We start from the raw sequence: 26,340 nt of genomic DNA, 5'->3' as shown, positions 1-26,340 counted from the left end.
TATGTAATTAATGCTGTTCCATTGGTTACTCCCCACAGATTTTCACAAGAACACAGTAACTGAATTTATGTTGATTACAATAAACATTACTTCATGACATTAAATCAACAAAATAGCAATGTGACACATCTTTATCCTTATTACATGTTTATCATGCACATTATGGAGGCTATAATGCAATCGTAAGCCTACTTATACATAGTCAGTCATGAAGTATGTTTTTATATTATTTTATATGATACAAAGTACAAAATAGTAAATTATTTATATACATGTTGTATTTTGTTACTCTAACTAAAGTAACTGATACTTGCAAACTTTAATGCTATATTAATTTACTGATTTTACTGTTTATTGAAAATTGAGTAATACCTTTACATTTGTAACTTGTGATTTAAAGACCATAAGGACATTTTTTTAACTTTATTTTTCTATGAGATTAGGCTAAGTTATTAAGGTTTTCTGTCACTTTTCCTAATTTTGAGCTTCAGACCAGAGGGAAAGCATCTGGTTGACAGCATCTACCATCATGTTTTGGGCCATTTTTTACCATTGAAGAGGATTGACCATCACATTATGAAGTCTTGGGGTAGTTGCATCATGAGCCAAATATGTATTCTCTTTCAGCTATAGGACCATCATGATGTGACAGTTAAACTCACTATTTTTTAGTAAAAATAGTAGCACAAGAGCTGGTGGTAGATGCTACAGATCAGTTTGACTTGCCTCTGATCAGCAGGTAGCCTTAATAACCTTGCCACAATTAAAAAACAAATTGGTGCTTCATGGCCAAAATGGAGATCTTGTTTGTTGGGACTGATAAGCAAAACCATGATCCTTGAATCACAAGGCAACCACACTAATGGCTTGGCCAAACTGGTTCAAGGCTGAACAAATTTGAATTAATTGAAAATAATAATGAAAAATCATAATGGTAATATTATTATTAATTGGATAGTTAAAATAATTAGAAATAATAATTCAGATTTGACTGTTTTCATGACAGTAATTTATTTAATAATAATTTTGATTGATAATGTTAAGAAACAGTATGTAATTATTAATAACAGTAATTCTGGCTAATTGTTTTAACAGTAAACCCAGGAAATTTGCAAGTTATCCTCTCAAAATTGGGTTTTTCTTCTTAATATAATTTAATGCTTATGTCTTCTTTTCTTTTTATAAAATAGCTTGAGTCAGTGTGGTTTACATTTAAGGAAGGTTTTTTTTGTTTGTTTTCTGTGAATGACAATGTTTGAAGTTTCATGCCAAAGAAAGAGTCAGCATAAAACCTGAAACAATAATAAACATAGTGCAAGCACTGTCATTATAAAACCTTCCTAAATTCAGTTGATTTGCATCAAAAACCTAGAAAAGATGTAATGCTTGATGTAGATAGCAGGAAAGTACATCCCAAAATCTGTTATCAAAATCCAAAATAATTACTGTCAGTTTCAACTTTATATAAATTCTCATGATGCTGAGAATCGTTTTTTTTTTCATGATATTAACAGTATACAAGCTATGAAGTGATCTAATGTTAAGTTGCTTACACATATAAATAGCCATGATTGTGTCTTTTAACACTAGTAGAGCCTCCAGTATTTTTATATTCTTTAATAACAAAATACTTGAATGTTCTTAATAAACTAACAAGGGTAAAAACAGAACACAAGAAGACTATGAATTTCTGCATCAATAAATTAATTGACTGTTGTTCGTAATTTTAACCAATATAGAGCACAACTGAGATTTAAACTACTAAACTAATCCTGTTGTATATTCAGAATACTGAGTAGCATACCATAATGTTAAACATACTGGGTAACAAGTACAAGATAAAGCATAAATTTTAAATATAACAGTCATTCTAGAGATGAAAGCATATAGGATATGATGTTTGTTAGTAGAATTTTATAGTGTATTATTAGCATATAGTTTACTATTTTGATGTTCAAACTATGTATTTTATTCTTTCTGTATGCTTGCTTCTTGCTTCAATCTGGTAATTAATGTGTACAAACAAGTTTTGTTTTGATGTTGCACCTTTTAGACTATTTACAGTAAAACTTGTATTGCAAAATAATCCAGTTTAAGATGTATACAAGTATGTTGTAATTATTCTTTAACTCAATATCTATCAGTGTTATTTGCTAAGCTCATGCAAATTACAATAAATGTATTTTTCTGGATACAGATAAAATTTGTGATTTTACTTTTGAGTGCTTTGTAAGATCAATACACGTACACTAACAGCTATACTAGACATGTTTTTTTCCCAATACTTTCACCAAACTACACAAATAAAAAAGTATGTATACTTTTAGTATGTAAAAATGTGGAATTGTATTTCCAAGAATTTTAAAAAGATTAGTGTGTGTTATAACCCATTTATTTTTACTAAGACATTGTTTCATTTGTCTTGTGTATATATATATATATATATATATATATATACACACACACACAAGCACTTAAATGAGCTGTCACTAAACACTAAAAAATAGCCATGAAATAAAAAAGAATTACTGTATTAACACAAGTTATTTTACTTCACAATCCTCTACACAAAAAATTTAATATCAAGACCTGATTTGAGTATGATATTAACTCCAATGAAAAGTAAAATCAAAGTTAGTTAACCATGTTTTATTACTATTAACTGATTTAGGAAACATATCTAAAACAAATTAATTTTATGTAGACTAGAAAATTATATTTGGTCTTCAATTCTGTACACATTAGACTTAAGAAAGAAAATGTTACCAATTCAAAAATTACACAGCATATTTGCTCTGATCCATCATAATAGAAACATTTGTGTAATAATAATTTAATCACGTGCATTTTGTGACAGTATTTAGAAAAGGTTTACTTACCACAGCACATTTAGAAGGTACTACGTATTAATTCTATAAACTTCAACTGTATTTTATATAAAGACTGTAGTTTAACTTTAAAATTCTTATGTAAATGACATACATTGCTCTTTTCTCAGTATTTGACAAAAGTATAAAAGATTTAAGGCAACATGTAATTTCCAGTGGCACAGAAACTTCCTGAAAAACTCAACACATGGTATTGAGAAATAACAATTTTTTGTAAAATCTGAAACAGTTTATAAATTAAGTACTGTATATAATAGTGTACAGTATTTTAGGGCCATGCAAATATTTAATAAACAAAGATGTTGAACACTCGCATTGTTAGTTGTTTTTTTTATATGAGTAGTGTACACCAGTATCTTTATCATAAGAATGCTTATGTAATAAGCTGAAAATGATATACAATTACATTTTAATTTATGAAATAAAATCAGTGAACAAAGTAGAAACCGTACACGTATCTTTCTTTTAATAATTTTTATTTACTTTGACAACAGAGAATGATCTGCAAGCTAGACAGTGTAGTTTCTCATGATTGTATCCTTGATTTTGTAGAGTATGCTAGGTACCAGAGGAACACAGCTAATAATACTGCAATCAACTCACTCTGGACCCATGGACCTTGATATGTTCCCTAAATTAAAGTAAAAATGCAGTCAGCACTGAAGTTAGATATATTTATTATACTTGTAAAAAACATTCATGCTGAATAATCTAAAGTATTTAATTTTACTACAAATTATAGTTTAGTACAATAACTCAAATGTTTCTTTTATCCAGAACTAAATTATACCAGCAAAGAAAAAGACTAATCAGAATGTGAGAGGTTTTCAAAAATTGTGTGGTGATTAAAAACTCTGAAATATATACACTCACACACGTAAATATATAACCAAGTCATATAAAAATGTTCATGAATAGTTTTTCTTTATTCAATATAAAAAAAACATTTATACACAAAATATCTGATTTGTACAGCCATCTAATACCTTGTATGTTTGTCTCTACAAAAAAGACAAAAGTGTCACATATATCTAATATTCAGGTACACTGAAATCTATAAAAACAAGTATCTGTAGTAAACAGCAGATTCCATAGAAAAAATTAATATATATAGTAAATGGTGTGAAACGAAAACGTCATTTAAACAAAATTTATTATTGGATTGACTAGCCATATTCTATACTCCATCTTACTAACTGCAGTTTGCTGCAAGAGCAAACCACATGTATGTATACCTATGCAGGAAACCTAACGATACCTTACTTTCAAGTAGGATAAGTCTCAATGCAATATCCCACAATCTTGGATTACCAACATCAATTATTATTCCCATTATACATTTCTGAGACAGATACTCCCCAACTCACATAAGTCTCTATATCACCTTGAAATGAGTACTGCAAATTTATAACCTTTTACATCTTGTTTACTAAGACACAAATTAACTAAAGTTTAGGAAAGTTTACCAGAATATATCTGAATAAAGATACATTCTTTCCTGGTTATGGAAGGTTGAAATCAGGCTTTCTACCAATATTATAAAAATGTAAAGATTTCCAATCAAGTAATATGATACAAAAGGAGAAAAACAGGACAGAGGATGACACAAAAGCATATACATTATAAACTAGTACCAAAAATCATAAATTTCAAGCCGATTTCATCATATATTTTTTTACTTGAAATATAACTTGCACATAAACTTTCACATGCATGAAAACAGACAGAAAAAAAACAAGCCTTCCTTTGCAAAATGTTTCTATAGTAGCAACAGATTAAAAATCACTAAAGTGATAAAATTCTATTTATTTACCCCAGCAATTTCCTAGCTGTTCTACATTACCTGAAAAATTTTCTTGATTGTTCTTTTTCAAATGATCAACAGTTTCATGATTCAAGACCCTTCCTTGTATGAAGTCAACATTTTATTGTCTGAAGCTTTACACTAGCTAAGCTTACCAGTCACCCATCATCCAATACACTTATCAAAGCTAGTACATACTTCATCAATACTCTTCCAATAATACATTGTACATAAATATAAACACAATATATTGTGTACATGTGAAAATTATAAAACTTAAATGTTATTTTTTAAGATTTAAAACCAACTTGGCATTAATGATATTAGACAAAAATTAATAATGTTTGAATTAAAAATCAAAAAGTACAAATAAAAACTGAAATAAAGAAAAATGTGTGAAATTTAGGGACAGCAGAAAGCCTGAGTTATTCATACATATAAAGTATAGATACATACAATTGTGGGAATGGTCAAATATTTGGGGAGAACACAACAATGAACAGCTAGAGGAGAAAATGTAACTTAATATCATCTACTTACCATGCCATACACTGGTTATTTTTTAAACTTCAAACACCATGTACAATAGAAAGGTGGTTTTGTTTCTTTTAGAACTTAATTGTTTCAAACTATATTATGACTTTACAAAAAAAAAAAAATTTTCATTTACATATTAACTACAAGTTGTCTACTGAATTAAACTTACTTGATGGTTGATGGTTACAGTAAACAAAGGTGTAATGCTCGACGTATCTTCACCACTACGCTGAACCTGACAAATAAAAATATTATAATAACAAAAAGTAATTCCTGGTTGCCCCTCTTCTAATAACTATTGAACAATTGTTTTAGTTAATGGTAGTTAATCCAAATTTGACTAATATGAAAATCCTTTGCTTTCTTGCAGATGTATACAATTATATAAATAAACTGATTAAATTTTTATGGAACCAAACTTTTTAATTCCATAAAATTTGAAAAGAATAACCATAACATTTTATAGAGATATATCTTAAAGTTCCAATATGAAAGTTTACATTTTCTTATACTGATATCTCAAACTTCTTTCTTCCCTTTAAGCAATGCTAATATAAATTTCAAAATTTTCAGGCTTAGTGTACCAGTCTATATAACCAAACAATTTTATGCAACCACTGAACATGTACATAGCACGTGAATACCCTCTACCAAGAGTACTGTACCACGTATATAGGTGAAGCTAGCTTCCTCTGCTGTTCACACCAGATGCTCACTTACAAGCATTAGCAGGCTCTAAAACAGACACACCTGCTGTGAGGAGGAAAGGTGAAAAGTTGAAAGCAGACATAAGTACTTATCAGTGTAAGAAAATGTTAACTTCTGGTACAGTCTTACCTCTTTTCATACAAAGCTAGAAGTCCACATTTCAAAGGTAGAGGGGCCAGTGTAAACAATTCAACACTGAAACCAAGCAGAAAGCAACTGCCCAAAATGAATAGGTGTGCTCTGAGATGAAATCAAATCACACATGTGATACTGCATTATATTTGGAAAAGGTCTGCTATTCACCCTTGAAGCAGGAAATTAAGCTGATGCAGGCAGGAATAAAAAAGACTTGCATAAGTGAAATTTGTTTGAAAAGGTGCAATCCATAGTAAAATATAAACTGAATGAACTATACAGACACCCAACACAACCTGGACAGGTGAGGTTACACAACTCATCCTCAGCATTACAAGGTTGAGAACCAAAACAAATATAGCATAGCATGAACATAATGGCTAAAATATCTGGACCATGTTACATATACTCATCAACCCCTACTGAAAATAAACAGAGCATCATACCTCATGCAGCAGGTATTACAAAGAGGAAGTTAGCAATCCACCAAACACAGTCCAACTCCCAAACCCACCAAAGTAGCAAGAACTACAATAAACCAAACATAACGTTATGGAGTTGTGGCATTGCCTCAACTCAACCATAAGAACATGGCAACATCTGTTACTTGTGTTACAAGCAGAAATCATAACTTACCCAGCCATAAATACATGAAAGAAATATTCTGAATCCAGAATTACAAGGAGAATATGGAACATTTGCTTAACTGTAGAAACAGCATACATATATCCCATTGTTGGTATTATGAGGCAGATCAAGTTGTCCACCTGGGAAAAAACATCCAAGGGAAATGGAATGAGAGAAATCATCTTTATTTTTTCTCACCAAATGGAAAATCATGGATATGTATGGTAAAATAAAATTCAACAATGCACGCAGGAAAAAGCCTCCAAGGTCTACTGCTCCCTCGCCCTACTGGAAGAAAAGAGGGGTGAAGTAAATAGAGTGGGTAATCTGGAGGAATGTCACACTGGAGAAAGTGCAATGGATGTCAATAAGTCCATATTTTGAAAAGACTGACTACTATACAATCAAAGAGTCAGCAGGAACAGGTAGAAATCACCTTTTGCTTTACTCTTAAATCTACGAGTAAAGGTCCACCACTACTGATAGCTAGAAACATATGTATATACCATTGGTATACCACCAGTGATCTTGTGGAACACCCCATCTCTAAGTAAGTGTTAAAGTGCAAGTTTGAGGTAAAGCATACCTAAACAGGCAACACCCACCACAGAGTGGGATCCCATTATCAGTGATAAAAAAATGGTATTTTAAAAGAAAACAAAAATGAAAGGATAGAAATTATAATATTCACCCCAGTCATAGGTGAAGAGATGTGTCTAGAATGGGCATGAGTGGGAGATGATATCCACTTAAGGAAAAACAAACAGACTGTGCAGATAATGGATGAAATATTTTCTCCAATGCACAGTTAGGTAAGCAGCCAAAATCATTGTGGCATAACAAATTTGATGAAAAGCAATGTTGTGGAAACAACAGTCTTCCATGAATAAGTAGGTTAATCATAGATGGATTAGAAGGGTAATCACAGGTGTGAGGACTCCTCCAATACTGAATGAATGTGTCCACCACCAGTTAGCAGATGTTGAATGGAAGAACAGAAAGAAGGAAGTTTGGTAACAAAGGTATATGTCAGGTGTTCCCAGCTGGTAACACACTCAATGGAAAGAATATTGTTGGAATGAAATAATCAATCTGCAATCAGATAAAGGATACCAGGAACATAGCAATCTACAAACCCATGATGTGGTGACTTGGGCCCATAAAAGGAGATCCACAATCTGAAAGCAAAGAGAACTGGAACTGGTATACTCTTTGTTTGGTGATATAAGTGACACCTGTAGAGTTGTTAGAATATACACTAACTACCCTTCCCTACAGGAGAGGAAGGAAGTGGGACAAAGCTTGACAAACCACCAAAGGCTCAAGAACAGTAATATAGAGTGTAGACTCCTTGATCAACCAGAAACTGTAAATTTCCTGGGAATCAAAGTAAGCACCCCAACCCTCTAAAAATGAGGTCCATGAACAGATTTAAATTAAGACAAGTTGGAGAAAATGGTACTCCCCCTCAATTGGTTTTGTTTCTGTCTAACCACCAAGCCAGGCAGCTATGACCTGGGAATGAAGAGTAAAAAAGTATAGTCCAACTGATCCAAACAAACTTTCCACTGATCTAGGTGGGTCCACTGAAGGGAACACATATCCATAAGAAATAGAACCTCTTGAGCTACTAGAGGATGAAGAGGAGTAGACTGGGCCCAACTGAGATACAAATGAAAAAATACCCCAAGTGAACAGGGAATTGAGTGGAAGTAAGAATGAACTTCTCCCCTTTTATCAGGATTCCCACCTGTACTGCTTCTTGTACATGTAGAAGAGTATGGTCTCTTGACTGTCAATGGGAAAAAGCAAGCAGTAGCCAGTTATCAATGTAAAGATAAGTGCAAAGACTCATCAAGTAAAGATGCTGGGCAAGAGTTCATATTACCTGACAAAACATTTAAAGAGCCAAGATCAGTCCAAATAGTAGGGCCAAAAACTGGAATACTCGACTTCAAGCAATAAATAACTAACAATAATATAAGCACGTAAGAACAAACCTTGAATTGCAGATTATGAGGGAAAAATTTGGATTCTAGTATCAAAAACATAGGAAAAAAAACAAAAGTAAAGTTCATTCCTGTGAATGGGAAAGTAATGAACATATCAGCAATGTAGAAATGCAAAAATAAAGTAAAACTTAAGTGCTGCATTGATCACAAGTAGGATTATAAGGCATGTATTTAACAATAATGAAAATAATTAATCCACACAGAACAATGAATAAATATCTGAATGTACCTAGTTAATCAAGTACTCATGAATATCTAACCAATAATCTAAATTTACTTATTCATAAAGTACATTATAATGATGGAGATGCAATCCAACAAAAATAACTGAGAAAATAAAATAATAATCAATATCTAAACTAAATAACACTACAAAAGACAACACTGACCAAAATTTAGGATTATAAGATACATATTTTAAAACTGGTAAAAAAATAGTCACAACAATGAATTAGATGTGACTGGTAGTAGTGATATATAACTCACACGTTATCTGAACATACCTAGTTAAAAGTATTTTTTAATATTAAACTGACAAGACTTCAAAATTTATAATCTCAAGGGTAGGTAATATTAACAAATGTGCAAAATGACTAAAATTACCTGCAAAATCAAAGTAATAATCAATATATTAAACTCATATAAATTAACTTGGATGACAAAGAACACATAAATACCTAACTTCAAAAGATCAAGCACTGATGACATGTAATACTTAAATCTCCTGTGTATAATGAAAGGCAAAGCTACACAAAGGGCATCTAAGCCATGCCTACCATGAGCATATCCACCATACGTGAATTGTACTACAAGTCACAAAAAATTTACCAAAGAACCACTGGGGGAACTGGAAACAATAGGACAAAAAGACGAAAAGAACAAACATCCACCAAAATGAACAACATGGGAGCATAACAACTGGAACAGGAAAAGAATACTACCAAAATCACCCATGTGTCAAATATATAGCAAAACTGGAATATACATCAACCAATGACCTGATTAGCAAGTGGGAAAAAATTAAAAGGGAAACTTCTGAAGAATTACAGAAGAGGTCCCAGAGCAAAATAAGAAAGTGCTAGAAAAATAAAGTCCAATTAATGGTCTTCTCCTTAACTGTGTTCTTCCTTGGTAACATTGTCAAACTGTAAAGAATAAACTGATGGTCAAACATGTGAATCTCATTCACTATGAATTAAGGCCTGCACTTCCTCTGCAGATAAAGTCAAACCTGATTTCTGGGAGGTTATACCTGTAGCTTTTTTTACTGTAACAGAAATTTTGGTAGCTGACACACTGAACCTCAAATTCATACTAAAATCTCTTATAATTTGATAAGAAGAAACAAATGCAAAAAAAAAAAAATTGTTGAAACAAATGAATGCAAATAACTTATAATAAAACTTTAAAAACAAAACTGATTTATAATGGCAAGAAGCACATCATAAATGGGACCACAGGCATAAAATCTTGTCTAAACAATGTTGTACCACATGAGTATTTACATGCTATTTTCATTTTGAAGAGTGACATGAAATTAGTCGGGTATGTAGCCTGGAGTGCTGAGCATGAAATTTTTTAAACAATGCTTAGTGGGCAGAAAGAAGATTAGGATAGGTTTTTGTCAGAAAGAGAGGTAAAATTGTATCAGAATTCAGAGATTTCTTCTAACTATTAATATAATATGTCATTAAAAAAGCCAATCTAGATAAACTTTCTACTTTCCACAACATTATTCTCATGCTACTTTCACATGTAGTCATATATTTTATTTTTTGTTATAATCATTTGGGACCACAAGAGTACTTTTCTTAATGACACAAGTTACATATATCAGTATAATATTATTTCACAACTTACATGGACATTCAAAAGTTAAAATTTTAAAATGTTTATGATACAATAAATAGCTGTGTTGAATGCAAGAGCAAAAAAGTATTAATTTCTCTTTAACACATAGGGTGTGCTGAAACACTTGTATTGTTTCAACCATAATACCTAATGATGGCTCACATACAAGTCAACAAAGACTAGTTTATTCATACTTCACAAATGATGACTGTAAATATTTTTTTTGCTTTTAAAATAGAAACAGTGGATAATCTTACCTTTCTTAAAGCTGAATATCCTTCTTCATCATACATACGTAAAATACGTACAGCATCATGAACTTTTTTAGGTACTTCTGTCCAACTTACCTGACAGGTGAGAAACATACAGTGGATCAGTATCAGTAAATGGTTATCACATGCAAAAGTACACCTTACAGAACATACAAAAACAATAATCAATAAAGTACACAATAAGTCAAAGTAGAATGTTGCAGCATACATGACATGTATTGTGTATTTACAAATTGAATTGCTATGTACCTGTGCCTACAATATCATTAAACATAAATATGTACATCTTTGCTACATCATCCTGATAATAAATATACATGTATCAGACAGAAGCATAAATAACCTAAAAGAAACATATTATTTAAAAAATGCATTGAGCAACATAGAGCTTTAATTCACTGTAGTCACTTCTAAAGACAACAAAAAAGATCGCTACCAAAGACAGTAAAACCAAACTAAAAATATTTCAGGGCTATATAAATCAAATATTATTGGATTAAAAAACTATAGGAAAAGTAAATAGTAGTATACATGACAATTCATGACAGAACATTTTCAACATAGTAGTATTACATGGTTTCTTCTTTGTTCAGAGTATGGATAAAACTAATATCTCTTCTAGTGTAATACTGATATTCATAATGTTAATACATTTTCTTAATATTCCCCAGTCATAATGCATCACTTTAAGTACGTGAGATTTGCAAATGTTAATCAACACTTTCTTTTTTCATTATTAAAGAAAGGCCTGATAATTATTACGTGCATCTGTCTGTAGCATAATAAAAAAAAAGTATCATCTCTGCCTACATCATCATTAAACTACTAGTAAATACATATCACATATCCATATCTATAGAATCAAAAACTACTGTAATAAAAATATACAAAATTAGCATAAATTGTTCATTATAAATGGGGCACAGCGATCATCAAAAAAGTACATAAACAAGTTGAATCAGGATATAAAGATTATATTTTCAAGCTTAAAACTGTGGCTAATACCAATTCTTCACAAAGAATGCAAACAAGACAGCATGGATGGCATTTACATAATTCATATACAACAGTACAGGTACAGGGTGTTGCAGAATGTTAACAGATAAAGATAGGATAAATCAAAAACCAGTTGTGATCAAATAGTTATATGTATATTGCTATATGTTTATTCTTTTCAGTGCTATTATATATAGATAAATGCAAGTGGAATCACTAGTACCTTGTTTGTATTGTTTTTGAACTGATATCAGCTATCCCCCTCATTTAATTCCTTTTTTTTTAAAGATTTTTGTATTTGTTTTCTTTTTTAATGTAGTGTTTCAATAAACATAGGAAGGTTATATTTGTAACCAAGCCCTAAAATACAATTAAGTTCCAACTAATATTTATTGTTTATCTGTGACTGACTGGTAATTCCCATTCCACCCTGCACTTAAGAGCTTTTTAAAGGAACACAAAATTTCTGCAAGGAGGTTAAAATAAAAGATTAATGATTTTCTTTTTTTAATTACAACTAGTTAAAAATACTTATAAAAGTTGATACTCCATTTGAAACTGTCACTTCAATGAAATTGATTGACACCATTGTTTTGGTGTTGGAGTTATCATGTAATAAAAAAAAGCATATGAAAGAACATGAAGAAATTCAAACATTATAATTTTCCTCTACTGAAAATGTATTTCTGATAAGTACTCACCTCCTCTCACAAAATTAGCTATTCTCATCCAGTGCTACACTTTATATGCAAAAATTTTTCTTAGCACATGCCACAAACCTTCAGCTGCTCTTACAGGAATTAAATCATTCCAACATCTCTCTCATGCAGAGAGTCATGTGTCACTTCTCCACTAATAGAAACATGACATACTCATATATGATACATGATTCCCTCTAACATCTCTACCAAACTATCACTCTGAAAAAAGAAAAGTGGAGAGGAAGGGTAGGAAATGTGAAATAAGGTATCTATTGAAAGTTCATTTTCAATGAAGAAAAATTATAATTTCCCGTGCAATACCTGCATCTTCTCACAAGAGTAGCTAGAATTCCACACTGCATATCAGGCAGGACTGCTGCAAAGGGAATGACAGAAGTAACCTCTACAAGCACTGAAAGGATACCCCTGGAACATACAAAATCAGATATCAAGATCTGATTAGGGGAACTGCATCACTTCACTCATCTGAAAAATCTGCAGGAAATAAAGGCAGAAAAAGAAAAAAACACAACCAAGTGGGAGAAAACTATGGCAAGTCCATGTGTGTGTGTGGGGGGAGCTTGACATCTGGTATCAAAATAATGCCTATATGATTAAAATCAACTCCCTAACAAGGAAAGTGACTGGAACCAGCTGAAAAGTAATAACATCCTAAACATAAGGTACAATGAAGGATAGCAAAAAGTGCAGAACCAAAACAATCCTCCTTACCTCAACTGTGACCCACAACACACAAGAAGAATGACCAAGAAAGGAATAAAAACAACTATAAACATTTATGTGGACTAATGTTGGTTAGTTTTACTCTAAATTAAAAACCCAGCCATGAGGTGCTGACATCCATGTGGGAGTAGGATGAGGGCTCCCGATTAAAGAGGTGAACTGCAATTTGACATCTCACTCTTCGTGATTGCATAACACATACTGCATAATATCACATCATCTACACCCACAGAACAACACCACCCTACTCTACACTGAATGGTTATCACCATCTTTGTGTAGAACCCATTCAGGAGAATGCCTCCATGGTCAACCACCTTAGTGGCTAGAAACTGGAAATTGGTAAGGACTCCTGTATTCCACTTGAAGAAAAAGGGGTGAGAATGCATTGGAGAGTCCAGAAGAACATCATTACCTGAAACAGGGTAATTTTGAAAAGCAGACCATACTGATTTATTCAATACAAAGCATGAAAGGGATGGACAACTATCCCCTTCTACTTTACCCATGCTGTCCCTGAGTTGTATGGTGCAGAATGGACATGTTTATAAGCAAATACATCATGAAATTATTCATCTACAAGTGATCTTGTGAAACATCCCCCCATTTTAACAGCGAGAATTGCAAAGCCATAGAAGCTAAAGTATGTACCTACAGTTACAACAGAAAGTGTTCGTACCCCTGCGTCCTGAGTGGTATTTTGCTCATAACTTAAAAAGTATCAAAATTAGGCTAATAGAAGTAAAATATATTATAAATATTATACTAACACAGATCTACACAAATTTTTATGTAAATTAAACGACAAATAAACTGATTATAAACAAACAACCAAAAATAGGAGGAGCAGAAAGTGTTCATACAGTTCAGAACGTGTGAAAAAAACTGATATTCCCATAAAAATTTTGTTTAGTTTGGTGAATAAACTACATTATACCATTCCAGAACTAGACACTGGGTTCATAATTATTTGAATTTAGCCAGCAAAAAATTTACTTCCGGCAATTTAGTGCATCTCTGTCATTATCTGCTTGGTCATCACGGCAAACAGGAAACTGTCCAGTAATTTAAAAAACCGAATTATTGTAAAATAAAAGTCTCACATGTCTCTTTCCAGTATTGCTACACAACTTAATGTGCCGAAATCTACTGTTCAAAGCATAATTGCCAAGTTTAAGCTTACAGAATCAACTGCTAACCTCCCTCATTCCAAATGCCCCACCAAAATTTCAGAGAGAACCAAGAGAAAGGTTCTCAGAGAAGATAGTAGTAACACATAATGACATACAGAAACTGGTAAGGGAAACTGGGGTTGAAGTAGGCACCTCTACAGTTACAAACATGTTACGCTCTTCTGGGTTCAAAGCATGCCGTCCTCGGTCCATATTTAAAGCCTGTTTATTTAGAAGCATGATTGAGGTATGCAAGAAAGCATGTAGATGAACCCTTTACCTACTGGAAGAGTATTCTTTGGTCAGACAAAACTAAAATCGAGCTTTTCGACCACAACGATGCTCGCAATATTTTCCGTAAGAAGAGGAAACTAAATCTTCCAAAGAACACCATCCCTACAGTTAAACATGGAGGTGGCTTGATCATGATATGGAGTTCCTTCAGCTCTTCTGGTGTAGGCAGCCTTCACCGCGTCAATGGAATCATGATAAAAAAAGAGTACATTGATATATTAGGCACTTATATCAAGAATGATGCTCGGAACTTGCAGCTTGGGTGTCGTTGGATCTTCCAGCATGACAATGACCCTCAGCACACATCAAAATATGTGCAATCCTGGTTGCAGAGGAACCATATAAGCATTCTGGAGTGGCCATCGCAGTCACCCAATCTCAACCCAATTGAAAACGTTTGGCATGAGTTGAAGACCAGGGTTCATCAGCATCATCTGAAAAACTTGAAAGAGTTGGAAGCCTTCTGTAAAGAAGAATGGAAGAAAATACCAGTCGAGTACTGTCAAACGATCATGGAGGGCTATGAGGAGAGATTGTGCCAAGTAATTCACCTGAAAGGCTACACAACTGACCATTAAAGTAGATGCACGAAACACTTTCTGCCCCTCCTATGATTGGTTATTTGTTTATAAACAGTTTATTTGTTATTCAATTTACATAAAAATTTATATAGATGTGTGTTAGTATAGTATTTATAATATACTATATTTTCATTATCGTACTCTTGATACTTTTTAAGTTATTAAGAAAAAACTACTCACGACACAGGGGTACGAACACTTTCTGTCGTAACTGTGCATGGCTACACAGTGCAAAGTTCTAATTGAAGAGTGGACACATAAAAATAATAAATGATGCAAAAGCCCTTGAAAGGAAAAGATAGTATGAATGTAAACTTACCCTGTCAAAGTCACACCAAAGCTTAAAGAGTGGCCACAGGTGAAAGACAAAAATCTGATGAAGAAGAAACTTTGTTATGATGTAAATAATGAGATATTGGATAACGAATGTATTAAGTGTAGTCCACATGCCTGACTGTAGATTTCCTCCAATGGTTAATAAAGATGAAAAGCAAAGGAAAGGGTGAGATTTCTAACCTGTTGAAAAGACACCACGAACAAGTTTTGGAGGAAAGAAGACAAGGAAGAAGCCAATTAAATCAACTGCAGAACCAAAATGATGAGGATAAAAAAGGTAAGATCACAAATAGAAGAAGACTGCCAAAAGATAAAGAGTTGGGAATGGGTACTGTAAAAGGAAGCCATGTGGGCATTATAACAATGAAAAGTATGAAAAAGACATAAAAGTCCATCCAGATCAGGACAAGGATAAAGATGAGAAACATAAGTTAGGGAAACAAGCAAAAAGGAGTAGGTACTCTCCCTAGTTACCAAGGTCTTTTGGAGGAAGGAACAATCCAGATAATGGAAGACAAGGGTAGAAGATAAAGCATATTTGAAATGTAAATGACAAACAAATTAGACACTAGATACCTACAGGCTTTAGCCTACAGAAGAAGGAAATATGCTTTAAGGGAAATGTGGAACATGGAGTATAAGAAAATATATTCAAACAAAGGTAAAGTGAGGGAACAGAAGACTATATTAATATCCCAGTCTGGAAGAGTAGGGGGGCAATAAATCGAGATGAAACTCATTAAAATGGTAAGGATAGAAGAAGAAAAAGCTCAGCAGTATCAGTAAAAACAAAAGGTTTAGGATAAAGCAGCCTATTTAACCCAAAAACAAGGAAGCCAAAGACCTCCAGTCAAAAACCCAGTTAGTAAGCATGGAATCCCCAAGTTGCAGAACAACTGTGAAACCAATTACATTTGCACTGATACATCTCCTTTGAGAAAGATAATAAAGAAAAAGCCAAAATAAATCTATTCACTGGGAGAAACCTGATCTCCTCACCAAGGACCAGTAAAAAGCCAGGTGTGAAGACAAAGGATATGAATTGCTGGATGTAGAACTCATGACTGAGGTTGATGAAATAGAGAGGTAGACATGGAAAGGAGAATTGGATGGATAAGTTGCAGTTGTTGTAATTGTGAAAACAAGGGATGAGATGGCCAATAATGAACAATCAGAAGGATTTTACATGAAGTAGTATAGAAAAGAGAGACCACTTGATGAAGTAACTGGATACAAAAATAAGTAAAAAGGAATTTGTGGGATTAATCCTCATTGAAGACACTGACAACCAGAGTTTGAGGATGAGGGACCAGGGACCAAAAGAAAGGTAACTAGTGATAGAGAGCTGTGGAAAATGCATCTACATAGGAGAGATCCCACACAGGAGAGATGATCTACTAATGAGCTTGAAAATACCCAGAGCATGATATGCAATGTGATGAATGTGGTGCATGTGGGTCCAACATAAGAGATCTAACATCTCGACCAGGTGTCCTTGGTGACATGTGCTGCCACCACAGAATTGTCAGAATGAATCACCACCAGACAATGTCTGACAAGAGAAAGGAAGTGATTCAAAGCCCAACATATCACAGGAAGCTTGAGGGTATCAATATGTAAGGACCTCTCATCAAAAAACCAACAAATAGCCTCTTGGTGATTGACCTATGCACCCCAACCTTGAAGAGATGAATCTGTGAACAGATATAAATCCAGACAAGGAGAAGGAAGAGGGATACCTGCCACTGTATGGGCCTTGTCTAACCACCAAAGCAAACTGTCCATCAGGGTATAAGGAAGGGTAATTAGGAGCTGCCAAAGAATCTTGAAGAGCCGACTGAAGAGATCACATACATACATGACCAAGAGGGACCAGTGACATTATTGAAATCTACATTTCCAAAAACAATACAGCCTCACAACAAGAAAGTGCAGGGCAAACTGAATTTTTGAGCACTGCAAATCAAATAAACACAATATTACCATAATAAAACACCAACATACTAAGTAGGGAAACAAGTACAAAATGAAACAAGCCCTAATTATACAAGAACTCAAACCAAAATTGAACCACTATAAAGAAACACCTTTATATATTAATAACTTAACATCTAAATGCAATGCCCTCTACAAGCTTGTGCCCAGCAACAGTCAGTTGATAACTCTCTTTGTTGATCTGAAGATGACCTAAGGTCAAAATACTGTTCTGTATTTTATTTTAAAGTATTAAAGTTTTAATACCCATACTAGTCATCTTTAGAATACATTTTTACTTCAAGTGGGTTTCTAATAATCATGAATTACTTCACCACAGCTAAGTACTATATTTCTTGTTATTCATGTATATTCTTTATCAATACAAAACTAATTAAAATATAAAAATTGGAATCATATTAGGTTAAATTAGGTAAGGTAATGAAAAAAAGCCTCTCCATAAGATATGCTCATTCATTACATCATTTAATACAATAAAGTGAGTCACACATTCACTTAATGATTTACAACTTGCATGGAAGATTACTAGTTAGACATGATTTAAAGGGCAATAAATTAAGTATGAACAACTGGATACTATTAAAAGCCTTAAACTATTCAGGAAAAACAACTGTAGTTTCCTTTTACAATTTTCAGTCATTATACAAAGAAAACAGGGTAATTTAAATTTATTTCATATTTCAGTTACAAGATCAGTCAAATCAACCAAATTCACACAGAGTTAGGGTTCAAGAACTTAGAATTAACAATGTCAGGTCTTGAAAGTAGCCATCAAAAAGATGGCTAAAAAAGCCATTAGTGAGTATCCACCAGTTTCTTTAAAAGACATAGAAGACAACTCATGAGATAAACAATTCTTTGTGTTCTCAAAGAAGGATAGCTTCTTAGCAAATAAAATCCTCTGCTTTGGGATGAACATAAAACCTTTTTACAAAATATGCAAGTGTGGTGTTTACAGACAAGTTTTGTTGCAGTTGTGCAGAAATATAAAGTTTCACATTTTGTAAATACTTCCTTGTAAACTATTCTAAATAAATGTCACAAAATGTCAAAATATCAATTCCAAAATATTTTTGAGTAAACAAATATTAAATTCATAATTACACTTTATATTTAAAAATTTCAAATTCAAATGAATATTCAACACCTGACTGATGCTGACTAGTCAAGAAAGGGTATATAGCTCAATACATTACCTGATATTTGTTATTATCTAAAGATTTCATAGCTGGAATTGTCACACCATCAACATCTGCATATAAAGCCAAATCCTAGGCAAACAATGGAATAAGTTAATCGGCTACTGCATACTACTCCATGAGAAACAAATTCAAATAACCAGTTATTAAAAATATAAATAATTCTAAAATACAGAATAATAATAACTTCTTATCACAGAAAGAAGTATTACCAGGGCAAAACTCAAAATCAACTTAGCCATCAATACTGCTAATCAAATATAGTTTTCTGACATTTATATCAGGTCATCCCTGAAGTAATGTGCAATTTTAGTTTCAGAAAAAGAGAAATGATTTAAAATGCTTTTAATGTCATTTAATCAATAATGTATGTTACATTATTATTAATTACTTCTTGCCAAAGATTCATAAGCTTCTGAATGTCACTTCTATAAAATTCTTGGGGTTTGGAGGAAAAGAATCTAGAGAGGGTAGTTTTGGCATCTTCATTGTTCCAAGCTCTTTTCCATCCAGATAGTTCTGCAAATTTCAGAATAGATGATAATCAGATGGGGGCACAGTCTGGAGAATAAGGAGGATGTGAAAGTTTTTCCCAGTCTAGTCCTTCAATGTTTGCAGATGTGATCCTTACTGTATGGGGCCATGCATTATCCTGGTGTAACACAACACCTTTACAACTGATCAAAGCAAGCCTCTCTTCTTTCGGTGCAACATGCATGTACTCAAACTGTTGACAGTCTGATGTAATCGTTACATGGAGTGGCAGCAACTCAAAGTGGATCAGACCAATAAATAAGCCTAGCATGGCCAAGCGTGTTAAGGCGTGCGACTCGTAATCTGAGGGTCACGGGTTCACATCCCCGTCACGCCAAACATGCTCGTCCTTTTAGCCGTGGGGGTGTTATAATGTGATGGACAATCCCACTATTTGTTGGTAAAAGAGTAGCCCAAGAGTTGGCAGTGGGTGGTGATGACTAGCTGCCTTCCCTCTAGTCTTACACTGCTAAATTAGGGACAGCTAGCACAGATAGCCCTCAAGTAGCTTTGTGTGAAATTCAAAACAATCAATCACATCAATAACATCCCACCAAACACTTAACAAAACTTTCCTAGGATGGAGGTCCATTTTGGGCTGTGCTTCAGCAAGTTTACCTGCCCTGAGCCATTGTCTCCAGTGATTAACATTTTTATAAAATATCCATTTTTCATCTCCAGTCACTAACATGCCCAAAAAAGTGTGTTACGTTCATGAGAGTGTAGAGAAGTGCAAATCTCCACTCTTGCTCTAAGGTTGGCTTCTTTCAAATCATAGAAAACCCACTTTCTACGTTTTGACACCTTTCCAAGCTGTTGCAGACGACAATAAACTATTGAATGGGTTGAATTAAGCTTTTGTGCTAGTTCTTCCACTGTTACAGCACAATCTTCATGAAGTGCAGCCAGCAGCAAGTCATCATTAAACTCAACAGGACGACCTGAACGTGGTGCATCACTTAAGCTGTAGTCACCTGATCTGAACTTCTGAAACCACCTTCAACATTTTCTTTCATTGAGAGACTTTGCACCATAAACACCTTGAACGTTTTGTGTAGTTTCTGCTGCACTATTGTCTTTTTTAAATTGATAAAGCATTATATGCCTAATATGCTTCTTAGACACATCTATCTTCATAAGCGTTTATTTGAGTACTGATCGGAAAAAGTGGAGTTGGGTTAGTTTATTTTATTTGTCTGAACATTTTTATACATGTCCTACTACATATTTCAGTCATTAAAGCCTTCTAAAAAGATAGAAATGATGATGCACTTTCTGTATTAAATTTTCAGACATTACTTTTGGGAATATCTTATACTTAAGATTAAAATGCATTATTTTATCATGTTAACATCAATTTTGGCCATAATATTCATATAGCTTACAACTAAATACAGAGACAAATCTTGAAGAATACAAGATTCGTTTAATCTGTTTGTACAGGCTTTAAAGACAAAAAAATTATCTAAATCACAGAACATTACCATGAAGATTCAGTTCAATATAGTAATTCACATTAATAGAACAAGAATAATGGAAATTTGAAGTTAACTGCTCATTAATAATAAACAAGATTACTGAAGTTAACTTTTTCCTATACCAAAAATGTATTTCCAGTATTACTTCCACTGAAGATGCAATTATTCTTCAGCATAGGTCTTGCCCATCCAAGCAATGTTCTCACATTCTCCAGTTTTTTATACCCCACTTAAATGCCCTTTTTTTCAACTATTACATCAACTCTTTTTTTTAAGACTGCCACTGCTCCTTTCACACAAGAAATAAGTCCTTTCCAAATTTTTATACCTCAAATGCATCATTGTTTCGATTCTAGCCACAAAAAGTTGCCAAAGCTATACAAGTCCTTAAGAGAAAGATAGTCTTAACAGCAAACACCTTTTAAGAATTTGAATATCAGCAGCAAATTTGGAAACATTAGTCTATAAAGATATCCAACTCATTAACAGAAATAATAAACACCTTTTCTTAAAGGTCCTACTGAGTTGCCTAATCAAAAATATATCTATTTACCAGCACTTTTATTCTTTAAAAATAAGCTAATCCTGAAACATTTAATGAAATTTGTCTCTTTTTCTCCAGCACATAAAAAAATCCTAGTATTTTCATACTACTTTCTATTTCAAATATTTCAAGAATCAATATGTTTCAATAACAATATAAAACACACATTTCTGAAAATTTCAATCTACACACAAATCTTGTATTACCTTCACTCCATTTTGGCATGTGACAACCAATTCTGCAACAAAGGCAATATCAGATAGAATCATGCCATCAGTAGTAGTGTATATGTTTGAAGTCACTGAGGGGTTACTACAGATTTCATCTAAAAATAAAAAATCCAAAAATCACTACTCAAGTAGCAAGAAAAACGCACTTTTAGCACCAACTACACCAGTTACAAGCAGCAGTTGTGTATATCTAAAAACTGAAACATCAAGAGCTTTTACACAACTTTACACATTAAGTTTCAAGCATTTTTAAAATTGATATATAAAATATGAGATGATAAAACTACTATCACAAAAAAACACTGCACTGCTGATTTATCTTAAATTTGTAATAAAATAAACTTTAATTTTACATGTGTAAAAGTTTATTCTGGGTAAAACAGTTTTCTCGTACTTAATAAAAAAAAAACCTAATTACACTTTCCTTAGGAAAACTGTGATACTACAAATATTTCCTGTTAAAAGCTAAAGATTTGGATTTTTGAGAAAACACTTTTCAAAACATTACCTACATACCAAAGAACTTTCTCCACACTTTCAACTCCTGTAACCACAACCAAAATTATCAGTAAAGATCAACAATAAAGATGAAAATGTAATCTCCTGTGGATGCTCTTAGCATCTGATGTAGAAACCATCATAAATCATTTCAAGAAATCTTTCTCGTCCTACATTGTATATAATCTCAATCAGTATGTCTCAAGTTAGTTTTCCATGACTTGTATCAGTATCATTACTAGTAGCAATTCTGACCTCATTACCATTTCTCATTAACATCTTTTTCATCAGGTGGCCTATAACAATTAAGAATTGACTTTTCCAACTCTGATATCCCTGATTGTAAACTCAGGGTTCCCATTCTTTAAAATTAAACATTTTCCACAAATTTTGAGGAAAGCAATTAAAAAAATTCCAGACTACCTCTAGTAAACTATTTCATAAAATTTGGCATCCATACAACACTGCAAACTTCATTTCTTGTTAAGTGTACATTACGGGTACTGAAACCCAGTTTTTACCTTTATAAGTCTACAAACTTACTGCTGAGGTAAAAGAGGTGCATTACAAACTAAATAATCAAATTATATTATATACTTCATATATAAAAAGTTTTGTGAAGGAAATAGTCACCATTTATAACAGTCTTGAAAATTTAGAAAAATTATGTACCTCTAATTGCATTTTAAAGTAGAATACTTCATGGTAATGAAGCTGAATATACTTCATTAATGAAATAACCTATTTAAACCTTTCAACAATCTACTTCTGTTTCTCACATAAACTAATAAATTAGTCACTTATTTCGTGTTTAGCTCCTTTTATCTCTAGAGAGACATACAATAAAAAGTTTTGAAAATAAATTTTCACCTCAGTAATAATAACACTATACATACAAATATAATTCTGCACACAAGTAGCATTTTTTAGTTTATAACTGTTGTTGGACAAGCTCTAATACTTAACTAAAAGAAGCCTTATCATACTTACAGCAAACTAAACAAAATAAAGTAGAAATTATATTCTCACAATTCTAGCACAGGATCTCTTACAACGTTTTCAATTCATAAAGTCAAAACTTCTATTTTTTAGGCTACAAAACATACTCCTCCATATTATGCTAATTAACAAATATATATTACATATTATATTACTAATTAGCTTAATATATTACTTGTTTCTGATTTGCAAAAGAAATGATGGTGAAAAAATAGCTTTCTTTCACCTTTTTCATTTGTAAACTCAAATAAGTGGTAACTTTGCAGGATCATGCATATAAAAAATTGAAGTAACTGATATAATTGTCAAATATAACAAACATTTTTACGTTATTTTGTTTTCACTGCTATATCATCTTGTTATCCATACAAAACTGATAGAAATAAGAACTGTATTACTGGCCTATTTGAAATATCTTCAATTATAAAAACAAAATACTAGTTGGCCATTATTATATTTCTATTAACTTTATTTCAATTTATTTTAGTGTACATATTATACAAGTTTAAAAGATGAATAAAATAATATGTATTAGATAGTTGGTTACATAAGACAATGTTTCAAATTAATTATGTTTAAAGTACATGCTAGCACAAACACTTCAAAACCACATATTTAATAAACCTTTTATTACTGCTACCACACATTAAAACTGTCAACTAGTCAAAAACATTTCCTGGTACAACTAGAATTGCTAAATAGCATGAAACAAGTAACTCAAAAATTTACTTATATAATAAGATACACAAAATATGGCAAGGGTTAACACTAAAACAAAAAAATGAATATATGGTATACTATACTCACACTATACTTCAGAAATTCCGTATCCAAAGTTATTCTATAGTTAGAAGTTCAAATCAAACAAGAAAATGCTGATGAATGTACATAAGCATCACATTAATGCATAAGATGTCTCAAAGTCTTTGAAGATGTTTGCAAGTTTCTCACATTGTTACTATACATGACACTTACAGGAGAACTTTATCAAATTTCCAGTTTTTCTGTTTTCCAAATTTTCAGTAATTCTAGAAAGCATGGGAACCTTATAACTCATATATATATATATATATATGTACAATTTAATGATTTCTATTTTTTATATCTACAAATAGCTGCAGTTCATCACTTCATCCAAGATAATGTCTCATATCCATGCTCACTGACTCTTGTTTCAAACTAACTTTTAATGCTGCATTCCAATTCAAATATACAGCTTTGCAAATATTTTACCTTTGTTGCAAGAATTTGGCATTACTTTGATAAAGCATAAGATGTATACTTTATGAAAAATTATAGCTATAAGGTTTGAATGCAGTAATCAAATAAAGTCAACAACCAAAATTTCTCTAATTTTATAAATATTCAAGAAGTGTTTTTGAATTATGCTTCAACTGTAGGCAATTGCTCTACATTTATCTTTACATTAATTGAATCATCATATTTTTTGTTTTGTGTTCAGACAAAACTGTTTTTCATGTCTTTTTTGTTTCAAATCATTTTTGAAAATTTTTAGTATTATATTCAAATGAAAATTTGTTTGCAAATTATTTTGAGATAGAACCATTTCTTTCTAATGAGTCGCCAATTTTATGCAACAAAGGGCTGAATTTTAGTAACAATGTGTAATTTTTCATCTTGAAATTTACAAGTTATAATTACCAAATTACCTACCTAATTAGATTTTCACTTGGAAACAATCACTTTTCTGAAGTAATTTTCCTTACATAATTAAGTACTCACTTTGAAACAAACAAACCTAAAATAGCAAACAATCATTCAAGATGTGTTTTTAAAAAAGTAATAAAAATAAATAAATAAAAAGGTAGACTATATACAAATAATATGGATGAGACATTGTCCATATCCCATCTGCTACACTTTTTAAAACTTTATCAGCGTTAAATAACTCGAAATTTAAAAGTAATTCCTATTAATATTTCCCAAAATTATCAAGTTTCATTAACTTATATTACAATTTTATGTATAGTATTTCATTTCTACTTCAACTCATTCAATTTGTTCCGTGTTTATCTAACATTAGAAATATGTCAACTTGCTTATTCTTGTACTGCGTTTATTCTTTTAAAAAAAAGAAAATGTTGAAAATCTTCCTTTTTCCAAATCTTTGCCTTGCACAAACTAACCTTTCAATGTGTTTTTATTATCATTTATCCAAATAGTTAAAAGCATATCATCTCACAATGGCATTAAAATATACCATTAACTTAGGCTTAGATGTTAAATTAAAATGACTATTATCAGAGGAACAAATATCACCTACAAATAAACAGCATTACAATAAATGCAGCTATATATCTGTCCAACGACCAATTCATTAAAATTCCGTTAAAACTATGTTCATTATTTTAACCAAAGCATACCCTGCAACGAAACGTTGAAACAAACAAAACTCAAAACACCAAACAATATCCAAGTCACCGCCATCATGAAGTTAAAAAGATTATAGTAATATACAGTAAGTTTCAAAAATGCTCATTCTTTAGGGACCATTAAAACAATTTGAAGTAAACCGAAAATAAGAAGTTTTCTTTATTTTTCTCATAATTTAGATAGACTTGATATTTTCAGACTATTTTGCATATAGAAGTTACAAAAAAAATTATGGTTGCGAAGAATTCATGAATTTAAGATACAAATAACTTATGGCTAGATTACACGAGGGTTGTTCAACTCCCATTTCATAAAATTTACATCTCTGTTTCCTTAACTACTTGCCCTCCAGTGGCTCGGCGGTATGTCTGCGGACTTACAACGCTAAAAACAGGGTTTCGATACCCGTGGTGGGCAGAGCACAGATAGCACATCGTGTAGCTTTGTGCTTAATTTAAAAAACAACAACAACAGCCTTAACTACTCCTTAAATGACGTGTATAGCACTTGGAAACAATCACAGTATTACAAGTACAAACTTATATGTTTTCAAACACATAATAAACCAATTTGTTCTAATTGAAAATAAAGGCATTAAGCTAGCTATAAATACTGCAGTAAATACATAGATATCAAAATCAAATGATTTCAAGTGAAGAATAACACAAATAAACTTTCCAGTATAAACAGTATAGAATCGCAATGTTTGTTTATTTTGAAAATCACGCAAAACTACTCAATGGCTATCTGCATTAGCCAACCCTAATCTAGAGAGAAGGCAGCTAGTCATCACCACCCTCCGCCAACTTTT

General features: G+C 32.2%; 1 protein-coding gene across 2 annotated transcripts; it reads right to left on the bottom strand.

Annotated features, from left to right (window-relative positions):
• Positions 1-3,347: 3,347 nt before the first annotated feature.
• Positions 3,348-25,660, bottom strand: LOC143250595 (translocon-associated protein subunit delta-like). 2 transcript variants are annotated; one of them, XM_076501392.1, is made up of 6 exons: positions 25,520-25,660; positions 21,615-21,733; positions 18,850-18,924; positions 10,820-10,909; positions 5,399-5,464; positions 3,348-3,519 (listed from the first exon to the last, which is right to left on the bottom strand). In XM_076501392.1, the coding sequence occupies exons 1-6, from the start codon at positions 25,584-25,586 to the stop codon at positions 3,415-3,417; spliced, it is 522 nt and encodes a 173-aa protein (XP_076357507.1). In that variant the 5' UTR covers positions 25,587-25,660; the 3' UTR covers positions 3,348-3,414. The 2 variants fall into 2 exon arrangements, with proteins under 2 accessions (XP_076357507.1, XP_076357508.1); XM_076501393.1 differs by lacking the exon at positions 25,520-25,660 and adding an exon at positions 25,420-25,447.
• Between the last annotated feature and the right edge of the window lie 680 nt (positions 25,661-26,340).

The sequence above is a fragment of the Tachypleus tridentatus genome, chromosome 5, assembly GCF_004210375.1.
Source record: "Tachypleus tridentatus isolate NWPU-2018 chromosome 5, ASM421037v1, whole genome shotgun sequence".
In the NCBI taxonomy this organism is placed as follows: domain Eukaryota; kingdom Metazoa; phylum Arthropoda; class Merostomata; order Xiphosura; family Limulidae; genus Tachypleus; species Tachypleus tridentatus.
The sequence above is the reverse complement of the archived record's forward strand: the minus strand, read 5'-3'. Positions and strand labels throughout refer to the sequence as shown.

Coding starts and splice junctions, on each gene's coding strand:
- LOC143250595 (XM_076501392.1), bottom strand. CDS start 25,586: ATGATGGCGGTGACTTGGATATTGTTTGGTGTTTTGAGTTTTGTTTGT. Junction 10,910..18,849: donor TAGATAATAACAAATATCAG/GTAATGTATTGA, acceptor CTCACCTGTCAG/GTAAGTTGGACAGAAGTACC. Junction 3,520..5,398: donor CTGTAACCATCAACCATCAA/GTAAGTTTAATT, acceptor ACTTTAATTTAG/GGAACATATCAAGGTCCATG.